Source organism: Cetorhinus maximus, chromosome 22, assembly GCF_964194155.1.
Source record: "Cetorhinus maximus chromosome 22, sCetMax3.hap1.1, whole genome shotgun sequence".
Taxonomy (NCBI): Eukaryota; Metazoa; Chordata; class Chondrichthyes; order Lamniformes; family Cetorhinidae; genus Cetorhinus; species Cetorhinus maximus.
The window spans coordinates 48,326,432-48,351,218 of record NC_135900.1 but is presented as its reverse complement, the minus strand read 5'-3'; the positions used below and the strand labels follow the sequence as shown (position 1 = coordinate 48,351,218).

Here is a 24,787-nt window from a genome sequence, read left to right as displayed (position 1 = left end):
AGCCATGTTTCACCACACTCACTGACACACTTCCTATTCTCCTGCAGGACAAGGTGGGTCATAACCTCAAGCAGCAACGCCAAACCGGTGGGGCACAGGCACAGATACATGTCCCCACCCCCATGGAGGAGATGGTGCTTGCCATCACTGGAGCAGCTGTAAATGATGCTGTGCCCATTGGTGGGGCTGAAACCATCAAAGATTTTGGTATTCTCATATCTAATCCTGTTTCTCATATCCCATCTCTCCCTCATTTCAAAATCTCTTCCAATTTACAAACTGCATATGCTCTAAGCATGTACCTCTTGCTTTCCCTTTTGCCTCCATTCACCACAATCCTAGCCTTATTCCTTTCTCCTTTTCAGGTACCCAAGAACAGCAACCTGGCCAGGCAGTGGTGGAAGAGAAAGAGGTGGAAGACAAGGGAGATAGTGGTGCAAAAACACCATCACTTGCTCTCACACTCGCTACCACCAGCTCTAATGCTGACATTGCACAGACATTAGAGGATAGATTAGAGGCAGGATCTGCATGTGGTATCGGGCATGAGTCAGCCACAACCAGGGCAGGGAACAAGAGTAGCACAGGTCCCATCTTATCAAGGTCACACATCAGTTCTGCTGCAGAGGACTTAGCTGATGGGACAACGCGCAGTAGAAGGCTGAAGGGTATGTACATTGAGATGTTTGATGTATTAGCAGGTCTGCAAGAAAGCCTGAGATTAAATCAAGGAGCATGGAGGTGTCCAGCACCAACTTGGCATAGGCCTTTGTGCAGAGCTCAGAGTCCCTCTGCTCCAGCATGGAAGTAGTAGCCAACTCCAGGAGAACACCTGTGGTCTCAACCATGAGCATTATCTGATAGGTGCAATCTCAGCTTCCATTTCAGCAGTAGGAGAAATCATCCAACATTTAGATGCTTCAGTGGAATCTCAGGCTGCTCACAAGCAGATTCAGCTTGCGGCCATGAATACTCTAACTGTTGTCATGAACTCTCAGACTGCTGTCATCAAAGTTATGGATACCAGTGTTTAAAGGGGCTTGCAGGGTCATACAGCTGTCCAGCTTAAGCACCCCAATGGTATGCCGAACACATTTTATGTGGCAGCCTGGTTCTTATTATATGCATGCTGCCCATGTGTGCTTTGTTTGTGCACCAAGGTTATGCACCATATGGTCAGTGGATAGCCCTTGTTGCCCAGTAGCCATCTTCTGTTTTGTTAGGTCGCTCAGGTACAGATGATGTGTGCTGTTTCTGAATGAAAGTATCATGACTGCTGCCAGGATACCATGCACTGACTCGCATGATATACTTGACTTAATGGTCACATAGCAGCTGAATGTTGAGGGTGTGAAATCCCTGCTGGTTGTGCTACATCTCAGAATTGATACATGACATTCACAAAACGACTTGTGCGCGTTCAGTGATACCCTGCACCCTCGGAAAGCCTGGAATTCAACCAAGACCACATGTTTGGCCCACCTGTTTCTCTCTGGCAAGAGAGAATGAAATATATTCAGCTCTTTTGGAATCCGGAGTCTCAGTGACCTCCCTTATGCAACAGTGAATTGCGAACTTAAGATGTTGCAAATATTATCTGCTCTACTTGGAAGGAGTCACTTACATAAAAGTTCATGGTCACAATCAACATCACAGCAACTGGCAGTGTCGTCCTTACTCTCTTCTGAGGCTGCAGATGTAGTTGCAGCAAGTGGCAGATTTCAGTGAGGCCTTCCTGAAGCAGGGATGTCTAACATTATTCCTCACTAAGATTCAGCACTGGAGGATTGCTCCCTGACCATGCTAGGTTGATAGGGGCTCCTGCTGACAGCCTTTCTTCCCACTTCTTCTCCCTCTTCCTGCAGTTTGTCCTTCAGTGTTGCCTGATCTGCTTTTTTTCACTGTCATGCTGTAGGCCAAGAGGTATGCAAACTATTGCACCCATGTCTGGGAGCAAGGACTATGTGCAGAATCCTTGGCCAGAATTTTGCGGCCTGCGGGCTGGCGCGTACCTGACCCGAACGGGTGTGAAATCACGTGAGATGTCATCGGGTGAGTGTCCCAACGTTATTATGCACTCGCACAATATCTCACTCAGAGGGCATGCACAAAAGTCAGAAAAGTGCCCACCAACAATTAAGTGGACAATTAAGCCCATTAATGGCCCAATTGTTGGTGACTTTTCGTGGCCTGTCCAATCTTATGGTTGGTGGATGGGCCAATTGGCCAGGCGGGCTTTACATTTTTGATGAAACCTCATCCAAGGGCGGGATGAAATCTCCGTTAGGATTTAAAATAAGAAGAAATATCTGGGGACTGTTTTTGTAATGAGATCTGCTTTCAGGTGCTTGATTGTGCTGCATGGACATTTTTTGCAGCATTTTTGGTCTTTCTTTTATTATTTGGAGTTCTGCAGCTCCCTGAAGCAGCTGTCTGACTTCAGGGAGCCCACTGGAAGTGCTCACCAGAACTCACGGTGACATAGGCGCACGCCCTCTTCTTGTCCCCAATGGCAGTGCTGAGCCTTTCTCCAGGTGCGTTTCACACTGGCTGGCTTTTAATTGGCCAGCCAGTGTAAGATCACGGTCGGGGGCTGATCGCAGGTGGAAATGCATTTCGCGTACGCTTCTGGGCCTGCTGATCATGCGCGCCTGAAAATCGCAAAATTCAGGCCCTTGAAATCAGGACAAAGTCCTTTAGTACATGCCACACCACTTCCTGTAGACTTCAGCAACTTTAAACAACCACCAAACACTTCTACAATTGCAATGAGAGCTGGTAGAAACCAATCAGCAGCTAAACTGAAAGTAGTTGATGATCTCTTTAAATAGAGTTGGTCAGGAGGCCTCTCTGCTGTCGAATCCACATTCAGCTCTGCAAGATTAAGAGGTGTTATTTAGAGCAGCGAGCTGGCATCAAATCAGCATTGACATCATGATCTGCCTTATCTGCATATTTCTGACAGATACTTCCTATGCACACACTAATGCCCTCACCAAAATGGCATTGAATGCAGCCAGCTCCAAAAGTCTGCATATGGTCACAGACATCATTATGAGGCAAAATGCCATTGTAGTGCTGTAAAAAACAGGCGCTACTCATTTGAATTATACAACCAAAGTATTCAAACCAGCTCTGGTTACAGAATAAAACTCATATTTTTATATTTCATTGCGATTCTGGTATGAGTGGAAATTTATTTTAGGAAAGATGGGCAGCATCTTACAGAGATTCCACATCTCAGGTTTGATTACTGAGGAAGAGATGTTCTGATAATATCAACATCTGGCTTTATTAATGAACATCTTATTAAATTAGCAATGACTGGTAGCTTTTTTGACCTAGGTCTCAACCCTGAGCCGTCACTGATGTTTAAATTCAGTACCAGTCAGAATGCTGCTGCTCACTGTACTGGAATTTAATTAGAAAAAGTAAAATCACTGTGAGTTCTGCATCACCATCCAAGCCTGAGTAATATGCCCATCTATTGCTCACACATGGGTAGAGTCTGCCAGCAGCATCGGTACCAATTCAAAGTCAGATAAATTCAGCCAACACAATGAGATTGTACACTTGTAACACCACATCCGCCCCACCACCCACACTCTGCTACCATGCTTTCCCAGTGATACTTGGGGCACTGGAATTTATTGCTGTAGCTCAGGCATGATCATTGGTAAAATTAACGGAGATGGTGCTGTTGATATCTGTCAACACCCCAGCATGAATTATGGGAGAAAAGGAAAAATGATTATTATTGCACAAATCAGTTCCTGTTGAGAGTGATGGGGCAGCACTGAGCTTTAAAGAATTAACTCTGGAGGCTGAGCAAGGAATAGATGTCAACTCTATTTAGCTGCTGATCTGAGCTGTGCTGATAATGACACAATGAGCTGAGGCTGTAGCATCTACCTGCAAGGAAGAAGGAAAATTGGTGAGAGCCATAGCTAGGTGGTACATCAAGATTCTTGGAAGCAGCTACAGGAACATTAGGTGTGGGTCAGCCATCCCCCAATCTCTCAGTGACAGAAGTCTCAGAGGCCTGCAGACCAAATACTTGGAATAACTCAAAACAAAATTTAAAATAGTCATTAAAAATACATCCATGCTAATTTTTAGTTATACAGTGTAAGACTTAGAAGAATGCAGAGAATGCTTTTGCCTTTTCTAAAGGTGCATGGTAAATATGTTGCTACAGGCATTGGTAGCTTTCCAGGGTATTTTGTACACACATCCAGTCTTCATGTGTGAACCTAGATCATGATTCTCAGAAGATTATTGATTTATGGGGTAGATTTCAGTCAAGCATTTTCCTTTTCTTATCCTATGTCAACATATTCATGTTCAAGGAAAATAATAATCAATAGTGTGAATCCAGCCTGATTTTTCCATCATTCTTAGTCCAGACATGTTGAAACAATTGTAGCGATCTCATTGTGGTCACATCTTAATGCTAAATGCAGAGAAGCAACAGAAAGGTATTAAATTTGCCAATCCTTGGAGCATTGCGAACCAGAGAACATGGTCATTCTCTTATCTATTTTTGATATCTTTGCCCTGCTGATTCTCTGCCTCACTCTCTTCTCTGCTTGTTTTCTCCCTGAAACTCTTATTTTTGTTTCTTTTCTGTCCCCTTCTCTATCATTTCCTTCTTTCCTTTTAGATTGAATGTGATGGGTGGTACGGTGTGGTAGTGAAGAATGCCGTGATGAAAGGAACCACCAATGGCTGCAGGCTGTATTTGTGGTGGATTTTCCAACTCACTACTTACACAATTGTTCATGTTTCCTCTAGCTACTTCTCCCGATTGCATCCCCTACCCCTTTATCTTCTCGCTATCCATTCCCTTTCCTACCACCCCCTTTAGTCTTATTGTTAATTCCTACCTCTTCCCTCTTGACCTAACAACCCTGTACAATCCCTTGCCCATGGCCTCACTAGAACTCACCTCATCCTTAATCCTCCATCCATTTCCCCCTCACTCATCTCCCCCAAGAGTAAGAAGTGGCCAGAAGGCCTGACAGGCAGCAGTTTACTTTCTATTCTCCAATCCCATTTTACTGTCAACGAAGATTTGAGTGCATTCAGGTTCAGCTCTTAAATAAAAGAAAATTCAAATTAGAATGAGGAGAAGCCCTGCTTGCTTTCCTTTCTCTTTGTGCCTTTCTCAATTGTCTCTGTTTCTCTGTCTCTCCCTTTGTCAAAAAGAAACTAGAAATTGAAATCTGTTAGGTTGACATGATTTATTTCAAACTTTTCTCTCAAGAAAACTGATGTTTCTTTAAAAAAAACGATAGTAATATTGAAAGAAAACACGCATACTCACTCACTTTACTCATTGGCTCTACCTTAAGCAGTGAGGTCCTTAAGTGGTCATTAATTGTCTGTCTGTCTGCCAATTAATGGCCAGCCAGCGTGAAATGCACGCTGAAAAGCTCAGCGCTGCTGGGGTGGGGGCGGGAAGAGGGCAGGTGATTACATAGCCGCGGGCGCGGGTGAACACTGCGAGAAAACTCCCTGACGGTAGCCAGTAGACCTGAAAAAGCTAAAATAAAGGTTTTTAAAGCTGAAAAAAAGGTCCATGCATCATAATCAATCACCTGAAAATATAGCTGATAAAAATGCTGCCCACAGATATTTATTTTAATTTTATTTCATCATGGAAATTTCATCCCGCTCTTGGATGAGGTTTGATGAAAAATGCAAAGGCCAACATAAGGTTGGACAGGCAATGAAAAATCAGAGTCAATTGCACCGTTAATGGGCTTAATTGCCCTCTTAATTGTCAGCAGGCACGCTTCCAACTTTTGCGCGCACCCGCCGAGTGAAATATCGCGTGAGTGCACGAGTCGAGACGCTCACCCAATGTCTTCTCGCGCGATTATTTTATGCCTGATCGGGTTGGGCAAGCGCCTGCCTGTGGGGCGTAAAATTCTACCCAATATAAATTTTACCTCAGTGAAACTTATTGAAATTTTCCCTCTTGTTTTTCAAATTATTTGAAGAAAAACTGTTAGGCAGAAGGTGTGAAAAGGTGAAAAATGAAACTCTACGAATGGATCACTATAGAGTATGGGGAAGAGCAATTTCCAAAAATTGGGAATGGGAATAGAAGGTGTAAGAGAAAAGTGAATGACTGTTAGTATCGCAGTTTGTGTGAAGCTGTTGCTATGGTATCTCCTACCAATTGCTCTAGCCTTCTGCACAGGGATAGTGCAGGAAGGTGGAGTTCAGGCGGATCAGCCATGATTGCATTGAATGGCAGAACAGTCTCAAAGGGCTGAATAGCCTATTTATGCTCCTATTTCTTCTATTTGTGGGTGGTACAAGTCATTCTTGATTCAGGGCTAGCACTATATCCCCTGTGACAGCCCCATTCCAGGGAGTAATCTCGGCTGATACTTCAGTGCGCAAACTGAGGGAGTGCTGCAATGCCAGTAATGACATTCAATCGAGACACTAAACCGAAGTCCCCTTTGCTTTTTCAAGTGGGCATAAAAAATCCCATGGCATTTTTCAAAGAAGAACAGTTGAGTTCTTCTCAATTTCCCAGCCAAAATTTATCCCTCCACCAACATCACTAAGAAGCAGAGCATCAGGTCATTATCAAATTGCTGTTTTGGGACGATACTTTAAAAACACTTCATTGACTGTGGAGCATTTTGAGATCATAACAAGCACCATCAAACCCAAAAATCATTTGGGCATATAAAACATCAATTCACAGTCATGCACATGCCAGTTGCAAGCCGACCAACTTTAAAAAGGGCTGTCCCGCAGCAATATTATGCTGAGGGTGGCCTTAATAAGCAAATAGTAGGACTTCCTTCCCTCAGTAGAGAACTCAGTAGTGGACACTGCTGCAAGCAATCCCATGAAGAAGACTGATGGCACCTGGACCCAGGTATGTCCTGGGCATTTTTGAGGGGGTGGAATCAGGCACCCGAGGCAGGGGGGCAAGGAGGTTCGGGGCACACGTTTGGAAGGCCATGGGGAGGCACACAGAGCACAGCCAACAGATATACTCCACCTTCCTTCCCACTCCTTCACCAATTTGGGCTAGTAAACGACCTCCCCACTCTCCACCCATCTTCCGCTGTCCAGCTTCTTATGGCAGTGGAGGCAGATTGAGGTTCTTAAAAGTGGCCAGCAATTGGACACTTAAGGGTCTCTATAGGCTTAAGGGTGGGCAGGCTAGTGGTTGCCTTATCCACCTCATGTATATGGGGACCGGGCTGGGGGTGGGCAGGGAGGTGGTGGGCTACCCACTTTCATATTTTACTTGCCCTCTGCTGAAAGATGCTGAGTGGGGGACCGTAAAATCCTGCCCATGAAGTCAGTGGCTAGGATTTCCAGGTCATTGTAAGTATGAAGGTGATGAAAAGGATACAATAATGTCCATTTCAGTCTCTTCTTAATCAGATTTCTTCCATTTTTTTCTGATGACATTTTTGGCCTCATTAGCTTTTCTGTCTAAATATCTTAGTTTCTTTGCCCCCAGTGTGATTTCTGGCATCAATGGGAGTCTCCTGGTCTGAAATGTTTGTAAGAAAGAGGAAGATCTCTAGAGGGATGTTAGACAGGTTAGCCTGCAAAAGAGATGCTCTGTGTCCACCTGATGGGACGCACATCTTCAGACAGATTATTAGTGTACGTGGAGGTTCCTATTTTCAAAGAGAATTGGGACAGCAAACCTTGTAAAACCACTAAGCTGCGAGTGGCTGATGAACCACAATGTTCAATGGTTCCCAGGAAGCACCCTACTTGCAATATGTCATGTGATCAGCAGCTAGTCTAGTCCAATTCTTCTCACCCACTCAGAGACCACCATCCATATCTGCAGGGTTTGGCAAACCTTTCTGCCAACAATCATGAGTAACTGTTTTCACAGGGTCAGAGACATCAAAGAGCCAGACACAGAGCTACTTCAATTTTTGCACAGGCAACAACTGTCACCATACAGCATAGGATTTGAACACCCATTTTTAACAACAGTTGGCTTCAGTCTGAAACTAGGCTCCATCTCCTTGCCAGTGTGTTGTAATTCTGACTTATGAGTATGGTGCAATAGAGTGTATTCATCACCCTCTTCACAATGACCTCATACAGCATCATCACCAGTTTACCAGTCATCAAACAGACTCTATCACTTGCCTGCAGATTCATGCCGGTAAATTGGGTTTCAGTTTCTTAAATATTTGCCTGTCACTTATAAATTATTTCTCTTTTTAGCATTAGTTAAAGCTGCCAATGGTTTGAAATGGCTTCTGAGCTTCTTCTAAGCCTGTAAGGATGTTTTACCCCTTATTTTACCCCTTATTCTGATTTTCTGATTCTAGTTCCCTGAAAATCTTGACCTGAAGCTATTCATAAATACAATGATGAATAACCATGAAAAAATGTGTAAACAGCACTGTGCCATTTGGTTTGTATAACAACCATTACAATCCATTCTGCTGCTTCATCAATGACCTCCCATCATAAGGTCAGAAGTGGGGATGTTTGCTGATGATTGCACAATGTTCAACACCATTCATGACTCCTCAGATGCTGAAGCAATCCATGCCCAAATGCAGCAAAGCAGGACAATATCCAGGCTTGGGCTGACAAGTGGCAAGTAACATTCGTGCCACACAAGTGGCAGGCAATGATCATCTCCAACAAGAGAGAACCTACTCATTGCCCCTTGATATTCAATGGCATTACCATTGTCGAATACCCCACTATCAACATCCTGGGAGTTATCATTGACCAGAGACTGAACTGGACTAGCCATATAAATACCATGGCTACAAGAGCAGGTCAGAGGCTAGGAATTCTGCGGCGAGAAACTCACCTCCTGAGTCTCCAAAGCCTGTCCACCATCTACAAGGCACAAGTCTGCAGTGTGATGGAATACTCTCCACTGCCTGGATGAGCGCAGCTCCCACAACGCTCAAAAAGCTTGACAACATCCAGGACAAAGCAGCCTGCTTGAATGGTACCACATCCACAAACATTCACTCCCTCCACCACCAATGTGCAGTGACAGCAGTCTGTACCATCTACAAGATGCACTGCAGGAATTCACCAAGCCTCCTTAGACAGCACCTTCCAAACCCACGACCACTACCATCTAGAAAGACAAGGGCAGCAGACACATGGGAACACCACCACCTGGAAGTTCCCCTCCAAGTCACTCACCATCCTGACTTGGAAATATATCGCCATTCCTTCACTGTCGATGGGTCAAAACCCTGGAACTCCCTTCCTAATGGCACTATGGGTGTACCTACACCACATGGGCTGCAGTGGTTTGAGAAGGCAGCTCATCATGACCTTCTCAAGAACAAATAGGGGTGGGCAATAAATGCTGGCCTAACCAGCGATGCCTACATCCCGTGAATGAATAAAAATTAAATAAGCTGCATCCGTAATTTAAAAAAATCTATGTTACTGCACTTTCCAGCAGTTGGTGAAAATAAGTTCAGCATTCACTATAGAGATGTTTAATCATGTTTGTTCTCGTAATAATAAAATACTTACTATCTAAGTTCAAAGATTGAGCTTCAGAAGGTTGACTGGCAGCTATGGAACTATACCCCAGCAGATTTCAGTGCCTTTAGAAAAGGGCGGAAAACTGAAGATCCACCGGTGGGTACTGTGCTCAGCATCATGAGGCCGGCTGTAACAAAAACCATTGCATCCACTGCTACTGAGAACATTCTGGATGTTGGTATATTCCTGCCTCATGCCCCTTCTCAAATCCCACTTCATCCTGCTCTCTGGCATAAAGTGCAAGCTGCAGATGATGTGGCCATGGACTCTTTCTTTCTGCCCACCCCATTTCCCGGAGCTCAACTCCCCCCTTCTGATTTTGTGCTTTCAGAGACCCAAAAGCTGCTGCCTGGATAGCCACTGCAGCCTTATGAGGAAGGGCAAGAGATGAACCAGATTCTTACCCTTCCTCTCTTTCTTCTGATGGAGAAGCAATTGATCTGACACTCACAGCCATCAGCTCAGATATTGGCACTGTGGGTATCTTAGAGGGTAGTACAGGGTTGGGGTCAGCACGCGGTGAGTCACCAAGAACGAGTGGGCTGCAGCTTCCTGGAGGGCAAGGTCACAGTTGTGTTCTGCTACAGGGTTCTTAGATGAGGACATGATGGGACAGCCTGCAGGAGAACGCTGAAGGGTAGGCATACCAAGATGCTTGGTGTACAGGTAGGCCTGCTAGACGGTGGAATGTTGACAATGCCACCTGCTCCTGCTTGGAAGGATCCAGTTGCATAGTGGTTGAAAATGACAATGACCTTGTCAGCCCCTGGCAGTTGCATCCTTGCTCTGCTGTGAGGCTACAGATCCTGCTGAAAGAGGTGGCACAGTTCTGTGACCATTGCCTTGGTGAATTGCAGGCACTTGTCATTGTTCCTGGGTGAGGTGTAAAGAAGGAGAAGCGCTTGCTGAAGACCCTTGGTGGGTAGAGCCTTCTGTGGAGAGCCCTTCTCCTTCTCCCTCTATGCACAGGTTCTCCTGTCTGCAGCACCAGCTCCATCTCCCTGTCATGTCACAACATCCGAGGGACTGCAATTATAGCCCTCATAGTGCCAGCAGGTTTCCTTCTGACAAAGCAGAAAACCCCTGCAAGGTCCAAATTAGCAGCAAGTATGTCAATTCAGCATGAGAGGACTTTTAACATCACAATCGGCTCACTGTAAAATCTTTTGACACATGCACAGCAAACCTCCATTTGCATCCTTACCAACATAGTGCATCAAAAGTGGCCAGAAATGTTGCGCCCACAATTCCCAGCTGCTCTGGAGCCGAAGGTTTTGGCTTTACTCTTTGAACATTATTTCAGCATTTTTGGTTAATCATTTTTCTGCTTTTTGGTTAATATTTTCCTTTTTGGATTCGGTCTCTGCATGCATTTTTTGAGATTTGTGGCTAATCATTTCCCACTTTTTATTTATTTTCGTGAAGACACCTTCACGTCTTGATAAAATTGGTGCCCAGCGCAGGCAACAAGTTTTACATTAAGTAATTAAACAAAAATAAAAATACATTTATGTTTAATTGTATAAATATTTTTATACAGAAAAAATACTTCTGTTGTGCAACAGGGCGTCCATGGAAATTTGATAATAGTGGAGAGCATATTCAGACTAAAAAGGTCGAGAACCCTTGACCTAAGGGACAGTACACACAACTGCCTTTATCACTGTGCTTTCTTGCTCTGAGGTTTGGTGCTAAGCAAACCAGATGACGAGTAAAAAAAAATCACAAAAAAAAACAATAACAAAATGATGTACAAACTTTATTTGAAGTCAGTGCTGAACAGACTGCCTGGAGCATGCAAGTTTTAAGAGCAAGGGAAAAGAAAATTGTAATTTGTCTGTCAGGATGTCAGCACAGTGCACAGCACCACAAAACAAAATTTACTGACAAATTTCTTCATTTTGTGACCCCAAGCAACTATCAAACTTGTCAGAGTTTCAACTTTGAATATTCCCTTGGGTAGAATGGTAGAAATAGCAGAATTGTGATTGCTCAAAAGTTATTGTAAGATGTGAAGAGGGGAGCTTGATGCTGTCTTGTGTCATAGATCATATGACCAGTGAGTCATTGAGACTAATCACATTGGTATTATGCCATTATTTCTTGAAGTGTAAACATTGCATATGATTGTACTACCCATAACATCATTTGTCCTTATTTTTAAGTCAAATTTCATTTTGGTTGCATTGCTGGCTAATGAGTCATTGATACCTGGCTATTGTTAAGGAATAACTGCAGAATTAGACTAATGAGAGAAAAATTTTTTGATAGATTTTTTTCTTATTAGACTAATGAGTGCTTTCTTGCACCCAAGTGGATGTCCAGAGCAGGCCCAGGTTAAGAAACAAATCAGAGAATAATATTAAGGCACCCTCATGTAACACTTCTATCCTCATTACTGACCGAATTCTCCATTTAAACACTGTAATTGTATGTGAAAATTCAACTAATTTCAAGAGCCAAATCTCAGCCTAGAAATTGGATCACGCCTCAGAGAGGGTATATTGTCTAATGGGATTGGTGGCAGGACAATAGTGAATTGGTCTGCTGATCTTCTTACTATAGCACTGGTGAGCTTGGGTGCTAATTGCTGCTCAGAGGTTGCAGCTAAGTTGAGTTGGGTGGGCGGGTGGGGAAGGGAAGGGAAGGGAAGGGGTATCAGTCAGGACGGGTCATGGACAGTGACCGACAATAGCTGGGGTTTTAATGTTGAACTGGCTCTGCATTAAGTTAACTATATATTTTTTAAACTTACTATTTTGGTGGTGACTTCCAGCAATCCATATAAGAACCATTGGTTAGTTTACATGCAAATCAGATAATCCTGAACGTGCCAGATATCAACCAAACCAATTTTTGGTTTGGGCTGTAAAACTAGTATTCAAAGAGCCTGATGTCTGCCTTGGAAAACTGACAGGGATTCCTCTGCAGTGCTAGACCAATTTGGCGATGAACACGTTTCTGGCGATGTTCAAGTGTAGGAAATCAGCTGCCTCTTTGCACCTGTTTCTATCCAGAAAATGTGTACAACATAGTCCGGTTTTCTCCTTGAATTTTTTGACATCCGTTCAGAAAGAAATGGAGGCAAATGTCCTTTAGAATCTGCTGATGAATGCACAGAAGTTCTGCACAATTCAGTAAGAATTTTAGTCCTTTCTGAAGGCTTTTTAAAAATCATAACTGGCTTAAACGCCATCTTCTTTCCTCGCCACATATGATGATGGTCATGTGTCACCCTTCCATGCTGTTGCTTTTTTCATCTGGGCAGAATTTGCGGTAATGAAGCTGCGCTACCGAGTGATTCACAAAATCAGGGAGTCATAGAGTCATAGGGCAGAATTTAATGGGGAGTGAGTGGGTGACATGGCCAGAAACAGAAGTGGGTGTAATGTCCACTCCCACCCAGCCCCATCTTCCTGCATCAATAATGCGATAGCTGGCCAATTAATGGCTGGCCAGCGGGGATCATGGCATCAGGGGGGCTCAGAGCGGGCTTGGTGGAGGCAATTGGGCGGCCTCATGGGTGGAAGGAACTGCCAATGGGAGATTTAAAGGAATGCCAGCAGTGATATTCTGCTCAAGAGTGGGAGGTGTGCTAGAGGTGAAGGTTAGAGGCAGGCAGTGAAGGGCAGCTGTACGCATAGGGGCTACCTCGATCCTGTCAACCCCATTGCACCTGGTTCACTGTGAGCCACTGGAGGCTGAGGACAGAAGTTCATGATCAATCACAACCTTCATCAATTAGGAATGGCAGCAAACATGCATGGACAACCCAAGGTTTAATGATGACTCGCTGTCAGTGAATAGCGGGAGGTTCTCCTCCTGCAAGATGGCGAGAAGATGGAGGTGGCAGAGATGGTCAGCCTGGCTCTTGTTGTCAGTGTATGAAGGTTTCAGCTCCTGAACAATCCATCTGTTACTAGTTTGATCCTGTGGTGGGTTGAATATTGTGAGATGTCACAAAGATCCCCTGCTGATCCTTTAAATGATCATGAGGCATAGAAACTTAGGGCCACTTTCACTTTCAGTGCAACGGCCTATGAATGGACACCCACACAATTGGAACTCATCTCCCCAGAAATCATGTTGCAGATGGATGTCACTGCCTCCCTGGAGAGAAGTTATCTTCTGCAGTACTGGGACTCATTTGACGGTAATTGTACACCCTTCGTTCAGGGTAGTGTCCCCTCCTGGGATGTACTTGTCCATGCTCCCTTAGCTAGTCTTCTGGGCCTTCAGCATCACCATGACGCTCATGTTGCTGGTAGGTCGGTTGTTACTGACACTTAGGCAGCAGTGCTCCTCTCCCTCTTTCTCTCTCCTTTCTCACTCGAGGAGCCTCCACCAGACTGAACTATTCCCATAGCATCTTTGGCTCCTTTTGCTGCAGCCAGCCCCATAATTGCCTCTCCTCAAGCCCCATTTCACAGTGAGTCCCTCGTAGATGACCCCTTCACTGGCTCAAAGCAAATTTGTCCATAAAGTAATCACAAGTCAACTTCACTGACCCCTCCTGCAGACTCAGCTGCAATATCCTACTCCTCAATGTACTCCTCTGGTGCTTACGCTTCTGCTTTAGTTGTGTTGGCATCACAGACTATTTTCTGTATTCTGCCAACATTTAAATGGGTAGTGCTAGCTAAACTGGGCATGACCTATTGAAATGATAGTCCTGATAATGGAAGCTTTTAAATGGAAATAATCTAAGGATGGCTCTTGAAGATTTCAAGTGATGCAGCTGTGACTATTTCCTTTAGCAGTTTGCTCCATTGTGGGATTGTCCTCGGGAAGAAAGCTTGTTAATCCACTGTCTTGGAAACAAATAGTCTTTCTAGTTTGTGTGGATGACTACCTCGTGCTGGCTTTTATACTGCCCTGGAGGCCTGTGGATCACCTTACTGCAACTCCTGCCTGCCCATTAAGTCCGCATGATTATCGGTAAATTGCATGGGCTGCTTATGACACTTTATGTACTCAATACCTCTAGTTATGAAGTCCAAGATCCCATATGTTTTGCTAACTGCTCTCTCAATATGGCCCACCACCTTGAAAGATCTATGCACATGAACCCTCGGATCCCTCTGCTCCTGCACACTCTTTAGAACTTTGGCACAAGGAAACCAGAGAAATGGGAAGTGGATTGAGATGAGGAGAAGGCTTTCAATGGCTTCACAGTCCTGGGACCCAGAACTCATTGGTACTCCTTGAAAAGAGAAATGTTTGAAGAACATCATTCCTGCATGCAAGCTCTGGAGTTAGTTTTCAAGAATGGGAAATGACTCTGTTCTTTACAGCGACATCACAGAAGTTTTCTCTTCCTTGCAAGCACCAAAGAAACTGGTTCTTTGAAATCTGCAGCAGATCCTCAGTTAAGAAGTGGCCATGAACCAGTTGGTGCCTCCATCTCCTCAGAACACTGACTGCGGCTCTGGAAGACATACTGGACAGATTGGAGCAAAGTGTGAATCATAGCCTCCAGACCATGGCGAACACTGCTTTTGATGCCTCTCAGATCTGATAAAAGCCATGAGAACAGCCATTCCACTGATCATTGAGGACATAGATTCAAGGCCCTGTGTTGATAGCTGGAGACTGTCTGTCTGATACTGCTGATACTCAGGATAGCAGGGTATGTCATGTACCATGTCTACTCCTCAGAGCAACACATCAGTGTTGGCGACAGTGGGAGGCGACATTAGGTTTCTCAGGAGCACCCTCTTTAGTTGAAGCCAGCAGCAACTCCATATCAGGAGTCAGTTCCATGAAATGAAGGCCACAGTTCCGAGACCCTTTTCTATAGCCTCAGGAGCCATACACCTCCCACTATCCAGGTTTTCAGTTGGTATTAAGGAGTGCTGGAATAGGTGATCAGTAGGGTCAGTAGGTACACAGGGGAAGCACACAGTATTAGGAAAGAGTAGGACTTAAGCTTTACAATTATTGCATCAAAATAGACTGCACTGACATAGTTCTATATTATTTATGGAGATGCTGACTTATTCACTTAGGTAATAAGTACTGGCAGTCATGGCTAGACAAAAGGGGATAATTCATGTGAATGAAGGTAGTGGATTGAGGAAATGTCTTTTTATTTGTAAGTAGGGAAGAAGGAGGTCAGGATATGGTGCCAAACATAGACAGTTAGAGAAGACTAGTGAGTCCTCTGATGCCTCTTGCAGTAGTGAGTTTGGACACCTTTGAGTGCATATCATCCTGATCATATGTTACATGTAATTCTGGATCAATCAGAGGCAGGGACTTCCCCCTCAGCCACGTCAAAGTAGACTCCTTCTCAAATGACAAAGTTGTAAACAGCAGAACAGTCATTCCATATTCTGGACATTCATTCTGAAGCATACTACAGGTCCAGTTCAGGCGGCGAAAGTGTGCTTTTAACACCCAAATGGTCCTCTTGATCACTAGCCCAGGAGTGTTTCATTGTAGCAGTCCTTTCCAGTCAAAATATTTGTTTTTTGAGGGCTCTTTGAGATTTTCTCGAGGGCTACATTTTGATTTTTGGGGGCTACTTTTTGGTTTTCAGAGGCTTCTTTTTCATTCTCACTAACTCCTTTATTAGGTGATGCAGTCATGTAGTAATTTTACTTTCTGTATTTGTGTTGATATTTGGGGTATTTGGGCTCACACAGAAGCAGAGTTAGAAGAATTCATTAATATCCTCAATAATCACCACCTCGCCGTTAAACTTAAAGCCACATCACACAAGGAAAGCATTTATTTCCTAGATACCACAGTATTTAAATTGGCACAAGATAAAAGGTATAAGTTAGCAACAAAAGGTTTTTTTTTAAAAGAACTAACTGACACACACTTCTACACACAAAACGCCATCATCCTAAACTCGCCTTTTGTAGACTGGTGAGGTCACAGCTTTGTATTTCTATCACGTATGTACAAAGCTGGAAGATTTCAACCAGGCAGCTACTACCCTTTTTACTGCATCTCAGGTCTCAATCTCAGATTTAAATTTAACAATTGATCGAGCATTGATATTGCCATAGCATCAGTTATTGTTTGCAGAAGAGAGTTTCAAACTTCTACCGTTTCCCTCTGAAACATCTGATTTTAATTTTTAGATTATGCTCCCTAGTCCTAGATGCCCCTAAATTAATTGAAAATTTACCTCATTACATTCCCTTCATTACAACACTGTCTATACTTCCAACGTATTTCATTGGCTTTAAAGAAATTTAGGATGTCCTAAGGCCATAAAAAGCATAATAAAATTCAAGTTATTGATTACTGTTCGGGATCTTAGCAGGCACAAAATGGTTGCATGTTTGACTCCAACACAGTCACTGCACCTCAAGTAATTCACATTTTATGAAACACTTTGAGATGTGATAACATAAATGCAACCCTTTCTTATCAAATAAAACTCTTCAGTATTAAATTATCCAATTAACACAGCATTCATTACAACAGCATTCACTACATTTTTTCCCTATGTAGTAGTTCCTGAACTTATGCACCCTCAAGCTAGAGACTCTACATTCATTTGCAAGGAATTCATCACCTCAGTGGCTTTAAGTTTTCCTGGCTCCCAGTTAGCTGAGTATTCCTTTGTTGACAGGTTTAAAACTATTCCCTGTCCCTTGCAGCCTCCCTCCCCTTTGCAGCCCCTCCCTCCAACAATCTCGTTTGCCCCGGCCTTGCTTCCTGCCCGGCCCCACCAACCTTGCTTCCTGACCAGCCTCACCAGCCTTGCTTACGATTTGGCCTTGCTTATTGCCTGGCCTCACTCACCCCCCTGCCTGGTCTCGCACTCACATCCCACACCCCAGCCTCAGCTTCACTTCCCACCTGAACCCAGCAGGTTCCTGCCTGGCCTCTGTCCCCCTTCTGCCTTGCTTCCCATCCCCAACCCACCACTCCCTGGCCTGTCCCTTCACAGATGTTGCCAAACCTGCTGAGTTTCTTCAGCATTTCCTATTTTTATTCCAGATTCATCTGCAGTATTTTGCTTTTAGGGAATTATTTTCTTTCCACCTTTCTGTCATGGAGCCATACCCTAAGGCTAGAATATTCTGGCCCCGTTGGCATCGGATGTCATGGTGGGTGGTGGGGTGTTGGGGGACAATATGTTGGGAAGACCAAAAATTGGTTTCACGACATCATGAAACCAGTTTGTGATCATCTACTCCGCCATTCAATGCTGGGCCACGTTTCCTGCTGCCGCAGGTCAGGAACCTAATTTCAATACTTTAGCATTTCATTATAAGTCCAGCTCACTGGAATCATCCCCCCATGCTGGATCATCCGGGCACAACTGTACTTAAGTGACATGCACCTGGCGAGCTGCACTTCACTCAGGACTTCAAGGTTTGTTTGCCTACCTTGTTTTGGGGACCACTCACAGTCATCAGCGCCAGGCTTCGCAGAGAGCACCACACCACTTTTAGGGGGGCTCACGGGCTCTCTACCTATCAGACCAGCTTTCAATGGCTGCAGGACCAGGGTTTGCTTGGGGAAGGGGGAGAAGTGGCCTCAGGCAAAGGAAGAGGCTGCATAGCGAGGGCTGTACTGTGGAAGGGGGGTCTGTGTGGGGGCACAAGTTGGTCTGTGCAAGCGGCCTCAAGATGGTGAGGGCTGAGGTGACAGTCTCCAGAGGAGATGAGGCCAAATAGAAATGTGAGGGTGTGTGAGAGAGTGAGTGGTGATGTCCTATGAGCTGGCAGTGAGTGGGGTGCCAGTGTAATGACCTTGTGAGTGTGTGAGTTTAGAATGATGAGGGGGTTGTCTTATCCTGATGGCACGAATGACATCATTCATCCGTTTTCTGCACTAGATGGCCAACTTCTTGTGTGCAGCATTGGCACTGACCACCTCTGTCACCGCCTCCCAAGCCGGGGTGGTGAGACTGATGGGCCTCCACGGCATCCCAGGGATGCATCACTCAAACGGGGATCTGCGCTCTTCTTGGATTTTGGGGCCACGTCTTCACTGGAGCAGTCCTGCGCTGCAAGCGATGAGAAGTGTGCGCACGGCTGCAGTTTAAATATGCGCCCTGCGTGAGGAAGCAGTGAAGTAACGGCACAGCAGTCAAATGGGAGACCGCCCACCTGTGAGACGGTATATTTCCTGTGGCTGCATAATTAATAAGGACGATATGGCGCGAAAAACTGCCATTGTGGCTGGCTGGTAAAATAACTTTTTCCTGCCCGCTACTGCACTTGGTGCAAATCTGGGACAATTCTGCCCTAAGTTTCACTAGATCATTCCCAAAATTGCAGAATTTCAGTCCCCTTATATTTAGAAAATTATTCCCTACAAAGTTTTGACTAAATGAATTTATATTCTGGGCCAATTCAAGCCCATGTTGATACTGTATCTCTTCATCTGTTTTATGATGGTACCATTTCTCTTGTTCTACTGCCTTGTGTTAATGCTGTTCCACCCATTTGAATCTGCAGCATTAACCCTTCTCCTTGCATTGTCCTTCACAGTTTCCAGCAACTCCAGCTGGCATGCATGTCCTTTTGCTCATTTTCTTAGGAATTAAACAGGCTAATATTCTGTTGATGCTATTCTGAGCCCTTAGGCATGATTAACTATGGTTGTCCTGTACTGCTCTACTTACTTTAAATGTAGTTTGTCAATCTGCGGGTGATATTTAATCTCACCTAAGATGTCAACACTATTCATATTGAGTTATTTTTTAGCTCTTTTTTGCTCTTACATCTTCACTTCCTGGATGTGAATTTTATAGTGTGAAAAGTGGAAATGATAAAAAATGAGTACATGCTACCAAGAAGGAAGTTTTTCTTTTGAAAAAAAAATAGGTGGACATATTATTTGGCATTGCGTTTGAGGTGAAAAATTGGGCATAAATTGAGCAAACCCAATTGGAAAAATCCAGGCTTCAGTGTCCAGTATATAATCAAAAACTAGACCACCTAAAGTTCACTGGGACAATCAGCTGCATGGCAATCTGTGGTAATTATGGTTTTATGTAATGTGTAGTATACCTTTAAGAAGGATGTTATAAAGGAAGATCACATGATCTAATGTAACGAGTATCACAGGCTACCTCTGGAGTCAGTAGTCTGCAGTTAGTAATCAGAAATATGGAGATAGGGTTTGAGTTGAAAGCACATAGGTGCTGATTACCTTTGTAAATAAACAGAATGTGTTCCATCTAACAAGTGTCTGCTGATCAACTCTGTCTATTGTATCTACTCAGCCATCCCACAACAAGCGTGCAGCAAGGATCCATAAGTCCCAACAAACTGGTGACTAGGATCCAACACAATCCCACTAAAAAAGAATCTGACTGGTTAACTTTCCAAATATGTAATTATCACACAGTCTGGGCAAATCAACAGGCTCACCCATAAAATTTGGAGTAAACACACCCAACTGATCAATTCATTACTTTCATAACTTCATACTTTTTTAGACAAGTCTAGATAGGATCTCAAAAGACAGAAAGCACTGTGAGCTTCAAGTGATACTACATGCTGAGAAAGGCAACTTCACCAAGAAATGTTCAATGTTCTGTTAGAGCAAAGTACAGAGTCTTACTAATTGACGCATAAAATTAGTGAAATTGATATGTAAGAGACTGGAACAATTTAATGAGGTCCCACTTTTATAATTATTTTATTAATTATGAAGATTCTTCTTGTGCATACCAATGACAGGCTATATATTATTGTGAGAGATGAGTCTGAGCAAATTTAGTGATTCTGCACAAAAGTAACCTCACATTTTGATGACAGGAATAAAACCAAGAAGGTTTTGCATTGCAAAATCAAATTTAATTATAGCTTTAGTCCAAGATTTCTTACCTGCTGCAATAGCCATCTTTTTGCTCACAGTAACTTTTACTGCTGTACTTGCTGTTACAGATTTACTTCTGTTCTTCTTTCCTGAAAGAACCCATATTATGAAACAGAACCAAAAAAAATAACTTTAAATAATACATAGAATTACATTGAATATGCAGAACAGAAACAGGTCATTCAGCTCAACCAGTCTATGCCGGTGTTTATATGGGTCTCCTCTCATTCCAACTATTTCATCACATCTTTACCGAATATCTTTCTATTCCCTTTTCTCTCATTGTACTTGTTCAGTTTCCTTTTGAAAGCACCCAAGCTATTTGTCTCAAGCACTTCCTGTGGTAGCAAATTCCATATTTTGACAACTCTGAGTAAAGGAATTTCCTCTCATTTCTCCATTGGATTTATTAGAAAATATCTGGGCAGGATTTTAGGGCCCCTCCCACCTGGCAGGATATTACAGTCCTGCCGAACCGATTGGAGATTTAAATGGTTCGCTGCATCTGCAGAGTGTGAGACACGCCGCAGTGGGGCCATAAAATCCTGGCCCTTGTATTTATAGCCCTTAGGAGGCAACATCATCCGAAAGCGCAGTGTTAGTTTTCACATGCACACAGATGACACTCAGCTCTACCTTGCCACCGCTTCTCTCAACTCCTCCACTGTTGCTAAATTTTCAGGCTGCTTATCCGATACCAGTAATGAGCAGAAATTTCCTCCAATTAAATATTGGGAAGACTGAAGCCATTGTTTTTGGTCCCATCCCAAACTCCATTGCCTAGCTACCGACTCCATCCCTCACCCTGGCAACAGAGACTGAATCAGTTTGTTTGCAACCTTAGTGTCATATTTGATCTCAAGATGACCTTCCAAGAACAAATTTGCATCATCACGAAGACCGCCTATTTCCACCAACATAATGTTGGCTGACTTTGTCTCTGTCTCAGCTCATCTGCTACTGAAACACTCATTAATGTTGGTCTCCCACATTCTACCCTCCATAAAATTGAGGTAATTCAAAACTCTAGTTGCCCATGTCCTTACTCACACCAAGTCTTGTTCATTCAATGCCTCTGTGCTCACTGATCTACATTGGTTCCCAGTAAAGCAACAACTCGATTTTAAATTTCTCATCTATGTTTTCAGATCCGTCCATGGCCTTACCCCTCCCTATCTCTGTAATCTCTTTCAGCCTCACAACTCTCCAAGATAAATGTGTTCATCTGATTCTAGACTCTGGAGCACCCCCAATTTTTATTGCTCCATCATTGGTGGCCATGTTTTCAGTTGTCTAGCCCTCAGCTCTGGAATTCTCTCCTTATATCTTCCACCTCTGTACCTCGTTTTTGTCTTTAAGACATTCCTTAAAACTTACCTTTTTGACCAAGCTTTTGGTCATCTGATTTAATATCTCCTTATGTGGCTTAATGTCATATTTTGTTTTATAATGCATTTCTGAAGTGCCTTGGGATGTTTTATTACATTAAAGGTGCTATATAAATATAACTTGTTGTAGTTTTAGATTCTCCCACAAGTGGAGACATTCTCTCCACATTTATCTCACTCAATCCATTCGTAATTTTAAAGACCTCTATGAGATCACCTCTAAGTCTACACTTCTCTAAAGTAAAAAAGGCCCACTTATACAATATTTCCTTATATCTGCAATCTCTCAGTTCTGGTGCCATCCTTGTAAATCTATTTTTGCATTTTCTCCAATGCTTCAATGTTCTTTTTGTAATGTGGAGATCAGAACTGTGGACTGTACTCTGAGGGATAAATTCATTCACGCAGCATCGCTTCTGGCCGTGCTGCAAGTAATGTGTTGATTCTCTGAGGGCAGACAGAACTGCTGGTTGGTATATATGCAGCCCTCATGGCATTCGGTAATATCAATGTGGAAAGACACACAGTTCACCCAGGTGGAAGCCAGTGTCACTGTTTTCCTCCTGGGGATTGGTGTAGTCTGCAAAGCACCACTTTGAAGCAACGCTATGTGAATAATTTTTTCCCCGGTGAAGCTTGGTCTCACCAGGGTATGATATGTCTATTATGACTTCACTACTTTTTAATTCTATACCCCTAGAATTAAAGCTCAGCACTTTGTTAATATTTTAATTGCTTTCCTGATATATGATGCTGTTTTTACTCATTTGTTCACCTGTATCCCATGATACCCTTGATATTCTATCTATGTTCATTTGCCAAAACTGCTTTGTTAAATTTCCAAACTGCTTGATTTCAAATGTATTCTTGCATTATGTTGCATTCTTCCTTAGTGTTAGCTATAGCAGTTTGGTAACTTTGACAATTATTTTTAACATACTGAATTACTAGTTCCTAAATCAAAATGCTTGTGGAATGCCCAGCTTCTATCTTTGCCAAAGCTGAATAACTGCCCTTTGCCCTGACTCTCTGTTTCCTATTTTTTAGTTAATTTGCCAATTGTCTCTTGACTTCACATGCTATAAGCTTTGTCACAGCCTACTGCATGGCAACTTAGCGAAAGCTTTTTCAAAATCCAATATAGAATCCAATACATTGTGTCGGGCTTGCCTCAGTGGGCATCACACTTGTCCCTGAGTCACAACATTCTTGGTTTGAACCCCACTCCAGAACTTGAACACAAAATGCCCAGGTTATAAATCCAGTGCAGTCCTGAGGGACTGCTAGCTCCCAGGCTGGAGGTGCTGCCCTTCAGGTGAGATGTTAAATCAAGGCCCTGTCTCTCCTCTGAGGTGGATGTAAAAGATCACATGGTACTATTTTGAAGAAGAGCAGGGGAGTTATTGTTGGTGTCCTAGCCAAAATGTATTCCTCAATGAACATCACAAAATCAGATTTTCTGGTTATCACGTTGCTGTTAATGAGAACTTGCTGTGCACAAATTAGCACCACTTTTCCTACACTACAACAGTGACTACACTTCAAAAGTAATTTATTGACTCTAAATTGCTTTGGGATGACCTATGGTCATGAAAGACACTGTATAAACGCAAGTCTTTCTTAAAACCTATCTCTTTTACTAACCTTTTTGTAATTTGCCCTAATTTGCTCCTTATATGACTCAGTATCAAATTTTGTTTGATAACATTCCTGTGAAGTACCTTGGAATATTTTGCTACATTAATAACAGGATTTAAATACAAGGGCCTGAATCTTCCAAGGACTGGCAATTACCATTGGATTGCCACTCCGCTGCTACTTTCTCTGCCATGCCAGAGCTCCGAATTTGAGGCTGGGACTTCGGATCCTGGCTCTCCAGAAGTGCGGAGCATACGATCTCTCGAAGAGCTTCATCGTAGTGCTGGAGTGTCGGGGAAGACAAACCACGTCCCCTTTTTATGGCATTAGCTGCCATATTCTGTTAAGTGAAGAGTTTAAACATCCCAAAGCTTCTTTGAAAAGCTATGAGGAGAAGGTAAGTGTGTTCCTGGGTAGGGTGGGTGAGGGTGTAGGGTGGGGAAGGGGGTACGGTGAGTAAAGAGCTTCAGTGGGTAAGGGGATATGGTGGGTGAGGGGGTAGGGTGGGCAAGGTAAGTGGATAAGGGTGTAGGATGGCAGATGGGTAGGGTGGCAGGGTGATAGGTGGGTGGGGTAACAAGGTGGCAGGTGGGTACAGAGGTGGGTATGGAGGTAGGTGGGTAGGGTGTTAGGTGGGTTGGGTAGGTAGTAGGCTAGCAGGTAGGTAGGGTGGCAGGTGGGCAGGTTGGCAGTTGGTAGGGTGGCAGCGTGGTAGGTGGGTGAGCTGGTAGGGTGGTAGGTGGGTTTGGATTCAGGATAGCAGGTTGGTAGTTGGGTAGGGTAGCAAGTCGGTAGGGTGGCAGGGTGTCAGGTGGGTAGGGTGGCAGGTGGGTAGGGTGGAAGGGTAGCAGGTGGGCAGGTTTGCAGCTGGTTGGGCTGGCAGGGTAGAAGGTGAGTGAGGTGGGTAGGTGGGTGAGGTGGCTAGGTGGAAGGGTGGCAGGAGGGTAGTATGGCAGGATGAGCTTAAAAGGAATATTAATACTGTTGGGGTAGAAAGAGTGGGTGTCAGGATGGCAGGTGGTTAAGGTGGTAGGTAGGTAGAGTGGCTGGTGGGTAGCTGGCTTGTGGGTAAGGTGGTGGTTGGTTGAGTGGGTAGGTGGTAGTCAGGTCAGGTTGTGTTGAATTGGCTCTGGGGGAGTTGTCAGGTCGGGGGCTAATCAGGTCAGGTCGGGGGGAGTCATTTGGTGGAGGCTGGTCAAGTCGGGTCATGGACTAGTCAGGTCGAGTTGAGAGGTCAGGAGGGGAGTTGAGTGGTGGAGTCTTGTCATGTTGGGTTGGGGAAGTGTTGGGGACTTGGGGGATAATCGGCAGTTCAAGGAGGGAATCGTGGGGTCAGGAGGGCAGGTGGGTGGTGAGGGCTAGTCCGGTTGGATCAGAAGGAGTCATGGGGGTTTTGGGGTGGGGTGGTAGTCCAGGGTTGAGGC

The 24,787-nt window shown here is 44.0% G+C and overlaps 1 protein-coding gene across 2 annotated transcripts in view; it reads right to left on the bottom strand.

Moving 5' to 3' along the window:
* Positions 1-24,787, bottom strand: part of cacna2d4a (calcium channel, voltage-dependent, alpha 2/delta subunit 4a) — a 718,409-nt gene that overhangs the window by 319,629 nt on the left and 373,993 nt on the right. For both annotated transcript variants that reach the window (XM_078568258.1, XM_078568257.1), the window contains exon 26: positions 20,346-20,426. In XM_078568258.1, the coding sequence (XP_078424384.1) occupies positions 20,346-20,426 (81 nt within the window). The remainder of the gene's footprint in view (positions 1-20,345; positions 20,427-24,787) is intronic.